At 45.5% G+C, this 14,935-nt stretch overlaps 1 protein-coding gene across 1 annotated transcript in view; it reads left to right on the top strand.

Moving 5' to 3' along the window:
* CSMD2 (CUB and Sushi multiple domains 2) overlaps window positions 1–14,935 on the top strand; it is a 588,341-nt gene that overhangs the window by 464,592 nt on the left and 108,814 nt on the right. Inside the window, exons 30-32 of the mRNA XM_063104124.1 lie at window positions 7,296–7,490; window positions 8,140–8,256; window positions 11,071–11,184. Of these exons, the coding sequence (XP_062960194.1) occupies window positions 7,296–7,490; window positions 8,140–8,256; window positions 11,071–11,184 (426 nt within the window). The remainder of the gene's footprint in view (window positions 1–7,295; window positions 7,491–8,139; window positions 8,257–11,070; window positions 11,185–14,935) is intronic.

Raw genomic sequence — 14,935 nt, 5'->3', positions numbered from 1 at the left:
CTCTGGACACCTGCCATTCGTCCACATGCCGATGTCAGAACAAATGCGGTCGGCCGTTTCGGAATTCCAGCAGAAGCACGACCTAGACCAGCCGGGGCCCTCCACTGCTCACCACCACTGTCCCCACTGCCATGTCATCGTCATCACTTCTCATTATTTGTCTTTTTATCCACATTCCCATCAGTGCCCTCAACTTTCCTGCCCCCAGTCCTCCTATTGCATAAACCCTGCAAAACTGCACCCTTTGTTAAACCTACACTGTAATGGCTAAAGACAGCCAGAAAAAATGTCACAAACATGAGACTTAGAGCCACTACAAGTGATGTCCTTTAACCCCAGCCAAGCCTTAGTAACCACCAGAGCTGCCTCTGACTTGTCCCAGGCAGAGAGTCCAAAACTTCACCCCAAATGTCACCACGGTCAACCTCATTCTTATAATAGCCCCCTCTACATGGGGCTAGCCCAGTGGAACATAGTACAATTTCTTTTCTGTTTACTGAACAAAGTGTGAGCAAAATATTTTATACACATGTATGTATGAGTGTGGAATATTTATAAAAAGATTTATTTCATCTTCCCTGGATACAGTAAGATACTTGAGTAGAAACTCCCTCATCTTCCTCCCCATCACCTTGTTCATGGCGACCTGGCTGTGGCCGCCTCTCCCCCAGGTCTGCTCCACTGAAATTCATGGGCTGAGATCCACACTCGCAAGTCCTCTTTCCAGAAGCTGTTTCCAATTCCAGCTGTTGGTCCAAAATGGTATCCAGAGGGGTCCTTAGGTCCAACCCGTAGCCCAGGGAATAAGGCCTTCCCAGCTGCCATCTGAGCCAGCCACATGGCTGATGGAAGAGGAATTACTAGGGAAAGTGGGGAGGAGAGGCACAGCCTGCTGACGCACCCCCACACCTCATAAGGATCTGGAGTACACGTACCAAGATAAACGTCTGTGTCTGGGGGGGAGGGGGATGCCTGGTTAGAACCTCAAGCTGACTTCCTTCCAAGTCCTTCCAAGACTGCACACTTCCTAGTATTAGTCATTCCTACTAACTCCCCAGGTCTCTGGTCTGATAGCCCATTTGCTGAAGCCCAGGGACCCCTGCCTTATGCTATGGTCTCCTTCTCCCTGTCCCAGAATCCCTGGATTCCTGGAATGGGTCTATTCTGCTATCAGAACCATGGCCTTGATGATATTCTCCCATGCTCAATATCTTTGTAAGTGTAAGCTCCATTGCTTATTAACTGGTGGCCTGAAACAAGTTGCCTAACTTCTCTGAGCATCAGCTTCCTCACCCATCAAAGAGGGACAGTGCTGGATGAGTTGTTGCAAAGGTTGGTAAAGAGGTACAGCGCCTAGCAGAGTACCCCATGCCAGTAGCTACCTGGCACGTAGTTTGATCCACCCTCTTCCGTCTGGTTGCCTTCTTCCTGTGTAACTGGTACTGCACTCACTGTGCCCTTGTTTGGAAAGGAGAAGTGTAGGGACCCTTCTTCGTGGGGCTAGCCTAGTGGAACATAGTACAATTTCTCCTCTGTTTACTGAACAAAGTGTGAGTGTCATGTTTTATACACATAGATGTATGAGTGTGGAATATTTATAACGTGAATATTTGTGATGTGTATGTGTGTCCTGTATACTCTGCAGTCCATGGCAAAGAATGGAGACACTCTATACTCTGCAAGTTCATAGGGCACCATAGCTGGAGATGTAGCCTAATGAGGACTTACACACTGAGGCAGGTCTGGATCCTTAGGAAGAGAGGAATTGGCCTGATCCATCCAGAAGCTGTGTATGTCTCTTTGTCTCTTAGAAAGATCCAGGGCTCTGCCAATGCTGAGGATTTGGGTCTCTTAGGAGCTGTGGCTTCAGGGGTCCTGCTTTGGGAGGTAAGGGGAGGCTATGAGAACCCCACGTAGAGAGATGTTGCTAGACCCAGCTGGGCTTAGCACAGTGAAATCCACTCTATGAAGTCAACACTTCTGCTGGCCCAAGACAAAGAGACCAGGAGCCTGGTCTCCCCACATCCTGCCAACTTCTCAAGTGGGAAGCAAAAACAGAATGGATGAATCTTAGGGAATATTTAGTTTCAAATTAAAAAATCCATTCAGACCAACTTATTCAAAAAAGGGGGTAATCAATTATAAGAATGCAAGAAACATAAACCCACTCAAACAATTTGAGACCAAAAGGAGATTTTATTTTAAGAAAGCAACTATCAACCAAACGAAGTTAAGCTGAAAAAGGATTCTATATTTTAACAATACAGATAATAAAAACTCACTCTAACTTAACACAAAAAGGTAAAATACATTTAGAGTACAAGAGCCCAAGGGCAGGAAACTCCCAAGGGTCTGAAGTTAGGATGGGAGTTGCAAGGGCAAGCGGCAAGGGCAGATCGGGCATTTTTATTCATTTGTTCATTCAATAAATATTAATTGACCACCTACCCTGTGCCAGACATTGTTACAGGGGCTGAGGACATGGCAGGGAACCAAAGTCCCTACCTCCATGGAGTTCACACTCTAGTGATATCGAGACTGAGAAAAATGGTCATGGTGTCTACCCTAATGCAGCTTAAAGGTTAGCAAAGGAAACAGACAATTAATAAGCAGACAAGCAGGAAACGAGAAGTTAGGAAAGAAGAGAGAAGGCTACTCTGAGATAGGAAAATGGGCACCCACTTCCAAATGGCTGATACAGGCCTCACTGAGAAGGGGCCATTTAGACAGAGCCCAGAAGGCTCAGTAGAAGCCCTCTGTCAAGAGTGACGCATGGGGGTGTTTCAGAGGGAAGACTTCAAAGCATATGGTCAGAGAATCTGAAATAACTCAGGAAAGGCCAAGGCGAGTCAACTATTACAAGAATATACTAACAGATGTCTATTTTCTCTTTCAAGCCCTTGAAAGTAACACTGTGAGCCTGGGAGCCATGACCAGATTTCCACACCCACTCCCACCCCACCCCACCACCCGCCACTCCCACAGGTCTTTATTTTTAAATTCAAAATGGAAATATCTTCATTTTTGCCTATTTTTATAGTAACATATTTCTCAGAAGAATTCAAACAATACAGAAGCATATAAGATGTACTCTAAAAATTTACCATCCCCCCAGTACTTTCATCCCCCTAATGTACCATTCTTAACAGTTTGATATCTCATTTCAGATATTTTCTATAAATATAAAGTAGTGTAAATTCTATACCAAACTTTTTCTATAAAGGGCCAGAGAGTAAATATTTTACTCCAGATGATCTCTGTTGCTGCTGCTCAGCTCTGCTGTTGTTGTAGTGCTAACGTAGCCATGGAAACTGTTATCAAATGGGCATGGCTATGTTCCAATAAAACTTTATTTACAAAAGCAGGCAGTGAGTGACCTGCGGGCTGTAGTTTGTCAAACCCTGTTCTGTATGAATGAGATCACACCATATGTACTAATCTGTAATCCGGTTGTTTTTGGTTTTTTGGTTTTTTGGCCCAGTAATAGGCCTTGGGCATCTTCCCATATCAGTATTCAAAGACTTGAGCTATCCTTTTTAAAGGCTGCTTGTATTTCAGTGGATGGCTCTAATCCAACCTTTTTAACCCGTTCTTTACTGATTAAATGTTGGGGTTGTTGTTTTCAGTTTTTTGCTATTACATAATTTGGAAATGGGCCTCATCTAATAGGACCAGAGAGAAGCTGGTTCTTTTAATTTTCCCATTTTGCAGGGCTTGGGTTTTATTTATTATTATCATCATGATGTTTTAGTCATTTAGTTTTATCATTCACAGCTGAGCTCTGGTTTGGCAGACTGAAGATCTGATTTTGGTCTTAATTCTACCTCTTAATAGCTGAGTGGCTTGGAAAGCTCATTTAGCCTCTCTGATAACCACATTCCTCATCTATAACCCGAACATGAGCATGCCTGGCCCTGCCTCCTGCAGAGGGTATTGTGAGATACAAATAAGACAGCAGATTGGAAAGTGCTCTGAGAATTATAAAGTGATATTCCTGTGTAAGGGGCTGTCATCATGATCATTAACCTTATCATCATTATTAATGTGATGACGCTTGGAAGGGTGAGCTCATCTTCCTCTGACATGTGAGTAAATATAGAATAGAGTCTGTAGTTGGAATCAATGACGTGATTGTTGATTTTCCAAGCCATGAAGTATTCAGCCAAACAATTCAGCAGCCAATTTATTAAGCCTCTATTATGTGCCAAATAGGGCCAGCCCGGGTGCCAAGTTCTGTGTGAGTTACCCGGGTTATGAGAAGACCAGGTGATGCTCCCCGTCCACCAGGAGTTCAAAACCCACTGGAAATAATACAATTACCCAGCCTATCAAGATAATGTGATACATGCTATAACCAGGGAAGGAAAAACATAAATTCTACCAGGAAAAAACATAATTCCATCAGAAAAACATAATTCCACCAGCAAAGTTCAGGAAACCTGCTCAGAGAGGGTGGCATTGAAAAGCATAGGAGTTTGCCACACAGAGAAGGGAAGAAAGGATATTCTGACATATGTAAAATTCTGGGGCAGTCGTACCCAGCTTGGACTCAGTGCTAGTGCACCCTGGTGGAAGTTTATTCTCCTTCCTGTAGAAGAAAGCTGGAGGTTGGCATCCAGGGCTGATGAGGGGCTACACCTAGGCTCCTTTTGTCTTTCTGCTCTACCATGCTAATTCATGGCTGTCATCCTCAAGGTTGTCTCGGATCCAAGATGGTGACTGGGGTTCCAGCCATCACGTCTGAGTTCTAGACTGCAGAAAGGAAGAAGAAAGAAAAGAAGGAAGGGACAATTAGCATTCACTCAGCTGAGTTACCTTCCCTTAAGTAGGCTCTCTAGAAGTCCCACATTTATCCATTAAAGATATTTATGGAGTGCCTACCATGTGCTAGGCACTGAAATACAGCAGTGAACAAAACTGAAAAACTGCCCTCCTGGAACCTACATTCTAGTGGAGGGAGATAGAAAAAAATAAGGTGAATATATAGTAGATGAAAGAGTACTAATCACAGTGGAGAGAAATAAAGCAGAGAATTTGGCACTGGGGGTTCAAGGGAGAGGAGTGATGCGGTTTTAAATGGCTGCTCAGGGAGGTTGTCACTGAGATGGAGACATTAAGCTGTCCTGAAACAGTGAGAGAGGGAGCCGTGCAGATGGCATGACGTTCCACGCACAGACGCTGCAGGGGCCAGAGCACAGTTAGCAAAGAAACAGCAGGAATTGAGATCATACAGGGGACGATTGGGGGCAGCAGGTGCAGACTTTGTAAGCCTGGAAGGATTTTGACTGAGTGAGACAGGAAGCTATTGGACAGTTTTTCAGCAGACCTTATCTGACTTGTGTTTACATCTCTTTGACCGGACCAAGCTGCCCAGGAGGCTGGGAGATGTAGGATTTAGCTGGCATCTTGAGGCTATGGGTAAAATCTGGGTTCCACTATTGAGGGATGAAGGGGAAAATGGATATTGGGTGCCACAGGTGTTTCCACCTCTTATAAGCTGTGTGAATTTGGTTCCAAGTTACTTAATTTCTCTGAACTTCCATTCAATTGACTACTTTGAATTTATGAAAAGGACAAATAGAACATAAGACATGATAGCACTTTCCTGTATCTCTGTGATTCACATGTGGGTCACCCAGTCATCAGTTACATTCTGGCCAGAGCCACCAGGCTGATGGAGGGGACGGGATCAAGGTGACACATGACAGGGCACACGATGAAACAGCTGAGGGCCCCTCTGTGAGCTGAGAGACCATTTTCTGGGTCACACTTGAGTTTAAATGCAGTAGTGCATCCGGGACTGCTCCACCCTCATCCGTGGGCAAAGACTTAAAGAACGGGATGGGACTAAGGGCTCAAACACAAGAGCGGCTGGACTGGACAGCACCACAGCCTCTCAGAGTCTCATGCATCAGTGACAGGCCAAGTGGTGGCTGAGTGACAGCCTCAAGCAGTGCTGCTCAGGTGTCCATATCTTAAAGATACTAGTGACGGGAACCACCCCCAGCACATTCCTCCTGAGCCGACATCTCTGAACTCTGACCACTTCTAATCTGGTTCTTTCCACTTTAGCTACGCTCTCTGAATTTCTGAGTCCTTCCGCAAGGGCTGTCAGCACCTCTTTATGAGCCCCCGTCTCTAGACCTCTCTGTTGCCCCCCATAGCGCAGCCTGCAGGACTCCCATCAAAACCTGATACGTGGTAGCATCTCTGTGCTACTGACTGGCCTCAGCTGTGTCCTGCCACTGCCCAGCCCTGATGACAGACCTCTTGACCATGTGTGATCTTAGAACAAGGAGGACTGAGGAAAAGTGGTAATGGATAGGAGTGAACAATGGCTCCCAAGAGCTGCTCAGGACTTCTAGCTGATGGTGAGGGAGGCTGTGGAGCATTCTCCAGAGACTGAGGGACCCAGCCAGTACTCCCAGTCCTCAGGCAATGTCAAGTACAGGCTTGTCCAGTATGGAGGGATGGAGTGGTGCCTGTTATGCACACCTCCAGGATGCCTAATTGGGAAGACAAATGGATCAATAGCCAAATGGAAAAAAATACTGCTGCATTAAGAAACTGGCAAGCACCCAACACCCAATACAAAGCCCTGGAAAACTATGTTGGAGACCTTGACTTATCCCATATAACCCAACCCAGAGGTGAAAATGAGGTTTCTACTTCCCCCTGAATCTAAGCTTTAGTGCCCATGTACACAGAAGTGCCTGCAAGGCACAGACATGACGGGGCCTGCAGATCAGGTGCCACAGTTGAGGCAAGAGCAAGAGAGGAAGAGAAAGAGCAGTCTCCAAAAGCAGACTGTCACCCTGCTTCCCAGCTGGAGATGAAAAGCTGAGGAGGCCTGCCATGCTGAGCGTGGGGCGTCAAAGAGGAGCAAAGGGGTGGACTGTGCCTAGGCACTGACCCTTACCAGTGACCCTGCCACAGCTGAGGTGTGGGCCAGGGACCACCAGCTCCAGGCAGTCAGAGTGATTCATGCTTCCCGAGGGGTAGGAGGGCCTCAGAGGGGCAGCTGGAACTCTTCTCTCTGTGGGTCAAGGCAGGAGTGTGGGGAGAGGAGGGGAAATTATCCTCTTCAGTATGATTCCCAGCCCTAGATTTCTAATCAAATTTAGAGAAGTTTCTAGACCTGAAGTGAAGAGGACCAGCAATCTCACATCCCCATGTGCTACGTAGCTAGAGTCAGGTTCTCCTCATGGGTTCTGTGCCACAGAAATGGGCTACTAATGAGCCGTGTGTGTGTGTGTGTGTGTGTGTGTGTGTGTATTTGTTTTTCTTTTTTCTAGAAAACCCACGGGAGTCGTGTTTTGACCCTGGCTCCATCAAGAATGGGACACGAGTGGGGTCTGACCTGAAGCTGGGTTCCTCCATCACCTACTACTGCCATGGGGGCTATGATGTTGAGGGCTCCTCCACACTCAGCTGCATCCTGGGGCCTGATGGGAAGCCAGTGTGGAACAATCCCCGGCCAGTCTGCACAGGTGACAAGAGCCAGGGATGGGGGGTCTGAGGAGCTGAGGGCTTGCAGGGGCTGTCGGCTAGGGGAAGGGTAAGTGGGACATGGTCCTCAAGGCTGGCTCCTCTAAGCTGGGCCTGGTTAACTTGGGTTTGCTGTGAGTGAGAATGGCTCATGATTCTCCAGGTGTGCCCGTCTCTGTCAGCATGTCATCTCTTTCAGATCACTGTATCCCCATCCCCGTTCAGATAGATCCTGTGTCCTCAACAGAGGCCTCCAGACATGCCACACCAGGGCCTCACATCTGGGATACAGGGGGTTAAAGGTGGTCCCTGGACTTTTTGTAAGCAGAAAAGCTTTCTAAGGTGCTCCCCAAGGCTGTGCCTTCAGGGACCAATGCCAGTGTTAATAGTCAGAGGGCAAGGACTAGCATGTGCCCAAGAGGGCTCTCAATAGCATCAGGATAGGTTCTAGGCCATTTGCCGGACCGAGGATGGATGTCCTTGGGCAGGGCAGGGCGGTGTCCACAGAACTCCCCCTCTCCGCGCTAGTCACCATCTACCTCCAGGCAGCCTCACCAGGGCCAGAAGCTCGGGCCAAGAGCAGAACAGAGGATGGACAGCTGATGAGAGTCCCACAAGGTCACCTGGCCCTCTCTCTGTTTTCTCTTTCAGCCCCCTGTGGGGGACAGTATGTGGGTTCAGATGGAGTGGTCTTGTCCCCCAACTACCCCCAGAACTACACCAGTGGACAGACCTGCTTGTATTTTGTCACCGTGCCCAAGGACTATGGTATGGGATTTTTTGTTTATATGTCTTCTGACTCTTCCCCCTCATTCCAAACTGGGCAACTCCTCTGGCCCTGCCCAATTATTCACTCCCATTGTGGGAACAGTCAGAACAGCCTCCCAAACAGGACAGCTGAGTGCTGGTGCTTTGGAACAGCTGTGGGACATTCCTGACACAAGAGGGAAGAAGGGCTCAAGTGAGGCCAGCCAGCACCCCAAGGTCAGAGTTGGTAAGGAACGGGCCAGCAGAGGGAGGGTGAGGAGGTGCCTGGGGGCTCCCTAGTACAGCCCAGAGTGCAAGGAGGGAAAGAATAGGTGGAGCTGGGCTCAAAAGTGCAGGCAAGGGAGACTGGGAGCCACAGCATTCCGGTGTCCCATCAGAGAGCCAGAGCCTGGTGCAGCAGCTATAGGTAGGATGAGCAAGAAAAAAGTGAGAGGGCCCTGAGAAGACAGAGAAACCTCCAGGTTCCAAGAGGTCCAGGCAGAAAGAACCAGGCTCGTTGGCTGGTTGGCATTCAAGAGTCCCGCCAGCCCTGGAGACATTCAAGAAGATCCTGAAGAGCAACGAGGTGACCCTCCTGGCTGCCTTCTTCCTGGGTCTAACAACTGCTTCTAAACCCAGTTGATGTTGGCTGGGGCAAAGGGCATCTCCATGTCCTGACCATTCAGAGAGCTGGCTACTTATTCCCACAGATAGGATGGGGGAGCACAGGGCAAGGCCTGACGCTACAGTCATTCACCAAATGTTTAGTAAGCACCTGTCAGGGGCCATGCACTCTGCCGTGTCCTGGGGCTACAGTGATGAGAAAGACATGCTCCCTGCCCTCTGTCAACTCCCAGTCCCATCTTCACCCCTAGCTCCAGCCATGCATGCACCCACTCTTGCCCCAGCACCTGCACACTTACGTGCAGGTACACATATTCCCCAACGTACTTAGGTGGCAGGAACTTTAGACCTGCAGGATCGCAGTCAGGAATGTCCTGAAAGGTTGTCCAATCCAACCCGCTATCCAGAGCAGAGTCCTTAATAGGTGGGCATGCAGTTCATGCCCAAGTTCCTCCAGTGATAAGCCGCCCATGCCTTTGCAAGCAGCCAACCCCACTGACCTAAAACCTGTATATGGAGAGCTGGCTCTAGGAAGGGTAGTGATCTGTCCCAAGCATCTTCTCTTCATGAATGATGCTAAGCTCAGGGATCAGGGGCAGATTTTTCCCTCTGGGTCTGGACTATTTGTCCCCCAACTCAGGCCTCAGCTCTGACATCATCTTCTCAGAGATCTTTCTTTGATCCCTTATCCACCCTCTTATTCTATCTTATTACCCCCAGATCTTAACACTATCTAAAGTTATCTTATTTATTTATTTGCTTAAATGTTTGGAGTTTTGGGATTTGAGGGATTTTTTTGACGGTCTCTTCCCATCATAATGTACACTCTGTGAAAGCAGGAATCCTGCCTGTCTTATTCACTACTGCAAGGGACAGCAAGGTGACACCTGCCACCAGCCCCAGCTCTGTAGCTATTTTCAGGGCACGGAAATGTGCTCTTCCTCCTTCTCCTCCCTTGCTGCTCCTCCACCCATGGGCTGAGAGCTAAGAATCTCTCACTCCATTCACTGCTATACTCAGCATTGCAAATGCTTTTTTATCAGGGAGTTAGCTCCATGGCCTGAGTCCCTGATATGTGCGTGTGTGCATACATGCATGCGCACACACAGCACACACACACATCCCACCTCCTACATGCTCAAGGCTCTGAGCCAAAGTAGAGAAGGATCTGCCCTGGCTCTTGCCCTCAGACGCACCAGGCCAACTGGGAAATGGGTGCAGGCAGAATGAACTGGGGTCTGGCAGACAGCTTAGTGGGAGATTTGCCCACTGAGGCCCAGGAGTGACCCCAGCCCCTCCAGCAGTGACTGGCAGAGAGGGGAAGCTGAGGAAGCCCCTATGGTTCATAGTTGATGGCCTGAATAGCCATCAAACGGCAGAGCCCTTAGGCCTTATCTCATCTGGGAACTCATAAGGGCAAAGCCAACCAGGTTTTTAGTCCCCCTCCTCACGCTAGCTGAGCGGCCTTGGGGAACTCAAACTCTGAGGCTCAATTTCTTTGTCCATAAAATATAGATACTATCTGGAAGAGTCATGGTCAAAGAAGACGATGTACATGGCAGGCACGGTAGCTGGCACCCACTAGGTGCTTAATAAATGTCATTTTCCCCTCTCCCCCGGGCTGTGGCAGAGGGCCATAAGGTGGAGAGGTCTGCCTGCTCCACGGACAGTTGTCACTTCCCCAGCACTGGCTGCCACACAACCTCACGCCTCTTCACGTGGGAAATCTTGTATCCAGGGCCTGCCCTGGTCAGCTTAGACCTTTAAAGAAAAAGCAGGGGAGAATGTGAGGTCCTGAGAAACACCCCCCATGGGTGTTCCGTGGGGTCACATGGAAAATGGGGGGTGTTACCAAAAGCCCTTTCATGGCCTCAGGAAGCTGCTGTAGCTGCCGTCCAGGGAAGGAATAAGGTTAGCTCAGCACCACCTCCACTAACCTGACCTCTGGGTACAGTCAGCCCTTGATGTCATCTTGATCCACGTGGAGAAGGGCATCCAGGCCTTCCCAGCGCCCACGCCCCTGGGCCTGGGTGTCTGGCTCACGTGCTGCTCAGCCAGCAGGAAGACTCAGCAGGCAGCCCATGAACCAACGACTTCCTCTGGGCTGCGCTTCTCCTGGCCTGTGGCTCCGACCCCTGTGCCCTCTCGCTGCCCCCAGCATGCCCATGCAGTCTTTCACGCTGAGATCCCCACACCATGTCTCCTCCGCAGTGGTGTTCGGCCAGTTCGCCTTCTTCCACACGGCCCTCAACGATGTCGTGGAGGTGCATGACGGCCACAGCCAGAGCTCCCGGCTCCTCAGCTCCCTCTCAGGCTCCCACACAGGTACCCAGGGCTCTGCCAGCATGGGGGTGGGGGCTGACCGGGCATCACAGGCCGGATGAAAGGAAAGGGGCCCTGGAAGCACAGCTTTGTGTCTGTCATGCTCTGGTGCTGTCTCTACCACACGATGGCCAGCTCCTGAGAGCCCACACACAGCAGGGGCCTTCGGGAGCCACCCTCACCCAGACTATGTCTACACTGCCCCCACGTGGTGGAGTCTTCTCCTGTTGGTTTATATTCAGACCCAACTCCTTTTCCTAATTGTAAATATACTGCATTTTCATTGCAGAAAACTTTCGGACAAAACAAAATAATTGTATACAGAATTAAAATAAAAACTACCCAGAAAGAACTGCTAAGATGTGGTGCATTTCCTTCTAGTCTTTATATCTTTAGACTTAATCTTTTCTTTTATGTATTTTATTGAACCAATCAATATACATATTTTTATTGAAAGTCACTGTGAGCTCTTCTCTGCCATTATTTTTCTTCTATAGTAGAATTTTTTAAATGCTTCATAGTAGTATTTCATATAGTTATTTAAAATTTATGTAATGAATTCCCTACTATTGAACATTTAGATTATTTCTAATTTTTCACTCATATGAACAGCAATTCAATATATTATCCAAATATCTTTATACACATCTCCGACTGTTATCTTAGAATATCTACAAGTAGAATTGCCAGGTTTCAAAAAATATGTGAGATGTTTAAGGCTTTTTATAGAGATTGTCAAATATCCCTCCAGAAAGATCTTGCCTCTTTGTTCACCAGCAGTGAGTAAGAGGGCATGCTTTATTCTCATAAAAACTAGATAATTAAAAAAACAAGTGTCATCAGTTTGAAAAGTGAAAATGGTATCTCATTTTCTAATTTGCCTTTTTGTATTACTAGTTAGGTTAAAACCTTTTTTAAATGTGTTTATTGGCCATGCATTTTTTATTTGTGGGCTTATTTGTAAATATGTGTAGATTTTTCTATTAGCACTTTTTTATTACTTATTGAGTAGAGCTACATATTATTATAAGCTATCTATGTTATGTGCAATAAAAACTTTTTGTCTGTATTATATGTTATAAAAAGCCTTCCCCTCCAGTTTTTCATTTGCTATATAATTTTCTTCAGGGTGCTTTACTGTCAGAAAATTTAAATTTCCCATGACATGAAATCTGTCAATGTCTTTCTTTATAATTTTCTCCTTTGCTTTTATGCTTTTATTTATTTATCAAATAAATATGCCTCTGTGTTTTCTTTACTTCTTAGTTTCATTATTTTGCTTTAATACCTTCAGAATTTATTTTGGTTTATTATTTGATATAGGAAACCTAACCATATTCTTTCAAATATAGTTAATCAGTTGTCCTAGCAGGATTTCTAAATACCAGATTTACATATACTAAATTTTTATGAAGTTAAGTGTCTGTTCCTAAACTTTTTATCCATTTCCTCTAAGTGTCTGTTTATTCTTGTATCAATTTTGATTATTGTAACACTATAATAGTGTTGAATATTGTAATAATTTTAAACATAAAGGGGTACTTCGAAAAGATCATGGAAAGATTCATATTACCTTCTAATTCTATTTTCCCACAGACTTTTTGAAGTATCCTATTATAAGTCCCCATAGTCATTATTTGTTTTGAATTTTAAACTGGCTATTCTTGCTTACTTTTGCATCCAAATAAAATATAGAAATATTTTGTCAAAGTGAAAAGCATTGCATCAAAGTTTTGACTGGAATTTTGTAGAACTTAAGATTTTTAAAATTTTTATTTATTTATTTATTTATTTTTATTGGAACATAGTTGATGGTACATGTCTGTGGGTACAGCATTGGACAGCAATACCTGTGTGCAATATGTGATGCTCAAATCAAGATAATTAGTATATTCAACATTATTCAATGCAATTGATTTTCATGGCCCTTTACCAATTCCTCCCTTGCCTTCCTCCGCCTTCCTCTTTCCCACCTCTGATAACCTCAGCTCAGTTCTCTCCTTTGGAAGATTTGAAGTATTATTGTGATTGTTGTATCTTTCTTTCTTTCTTTCTTTTTAGCTCCCACTTATAAGTGAGGACGTGTGGTGTTCCTCTTTCTGTGTCTGGCTTATTTCACTTAACATCATTTTCTCTAAGTTCATGCACGTTGCTGCAAATGGCAGTATTTCATTCTTTTCTGTGGCACAGTAGCATTCGCTTGTGTAAATATACCATATTTTCCTTATCTGACAATGGACGTTTAGGTTGGTTCCAACTCTTGGCTATTGTGAATAGAGCTACAATAAACATGGGAGTATAGTTGTCCCTTCGACATGATGATTTCCATTCCTTTGGGTATGCACCCAGCAGTGGGATTCCTGGATCGTGTGGCAGTTCTATCTGTAGTTGTTTGAGGAAACTCCATACTGTTTTCCATAATGGCTGCACCAATTTACAGTCCCACCAACAGTGTAGGAGGGTTCCACTTCGTATGCATCCTTGCCAGCATTTGTTATTCTCTGTCTTTTTGATAATGGCCAGTCTAACTCCAGTGAGAAGATATCTCAGTGTGGTTTTGATTTGCATTTTCCTGATGCTGAGTGATGTTGAGCATTTTTTCATGTGTCTGTTAGCCATTTGTGTAGCTTCCTTTGAGAAATGCCTGTTCAGCTCCTTTGCCCATTTTTTAAATGGGTTTTTTTTTCCTAATTTAAATTTTTTAATTTTGTTTAATTTCAATATATCAATATACAATGTAGTTGATTTTCATGTCCCTTTACCAATTCCTCCTTTTCCTCCCTCTCGCTCCCCTCTCCCCTCCATCAACATCATATCTTTTCACTCGTCTTAACAAGTTCAAGGAATTGTTATTGTTGTGTCTTCCTTCCCCTGCCCCCACCCCATTCATTTGTATATTTACTTATTTATTTTTATTAGCTCCCACAAATAAGTGAGAACATGCAGTGTTTCTCTTTCTGTGCCTGGCTTATTTCAGTTAGTACGATTTTCTCTAAGTCAATCCATGTTTCTGCGTGGGTTTTTTTATAGCAGAGTAGTATTCCATTGTGTAGATGTACCACATTTTCCTTATCCACTCATCCGATGATGGGCGTTTAGGCTGGTTCCAACTCTTGGCTATTGAAAATAGTGCTGCAATAAACATGGGAATGCAGGTATCCCTTCGACATGATGATTTCCATTCCTCTGGGTATATACTCGGCAGTGGAATTGCTGGATCATATGGTAGATCTACCTATAATTGTTTGAGGAACCTCCATACCATTTTCCATAAAGGCTGCACCATTTTGCAGCCCCACCAACAGTGCAGTAGGGTTCCTTTATCTCCACATCCTTGTCAGCCTTTGTTATTCTCAGTATTTTGGATATTAGCCATCCTAACTGGAGTGAGATGGTATCTCAAAGTGGTTCTGATTTGCATTTCCCGAATGCTGAGTGATATTGAGCATTTTTTCATGTGTCTGTTGGCCATTTGTATGTCTTCCTTTGAGGAATACCTATTCAGCTTCTTTGCCCATTTTTTTAACTGGGTTACTTATTCTTTTGCTGTTAAGTTGTTTGAGTTCCTTGTATATTCTGGTTATTAATCCTTTGTCAGAAGTACATTTTGCAAATATTTTCTCCCACTCTATTGGTTGTCTTTTCACTCTGTTAATTGTTTCTTTCACTGTGCAGAAGCTTTTTAGTTTGATATGATCCCATTTGTTTATTTTTCCTTTGGTTGCCTGTGCTTTGGGGGTCATATTCATAAATC

Source organism: Cynocephalus volans, chromosome 8, assembly GCF_027409185.1.
Source record: "Cynocephalus volans isolate mCynVol1 chromosome 8, mCynVol1.pri, whole genome shotgun sequence".
Lineage (NCBI taxonomy): Eukaryota > Metazoa > Chordata > Mammalia > Dermoptera > Cynocephalidae > Cynocephalus > Cynocephalus volans.
Note: the sequence above shows the minus strand (reverse complement) of the source record. Positions and strands in the feature narration are given on the sequence as shown.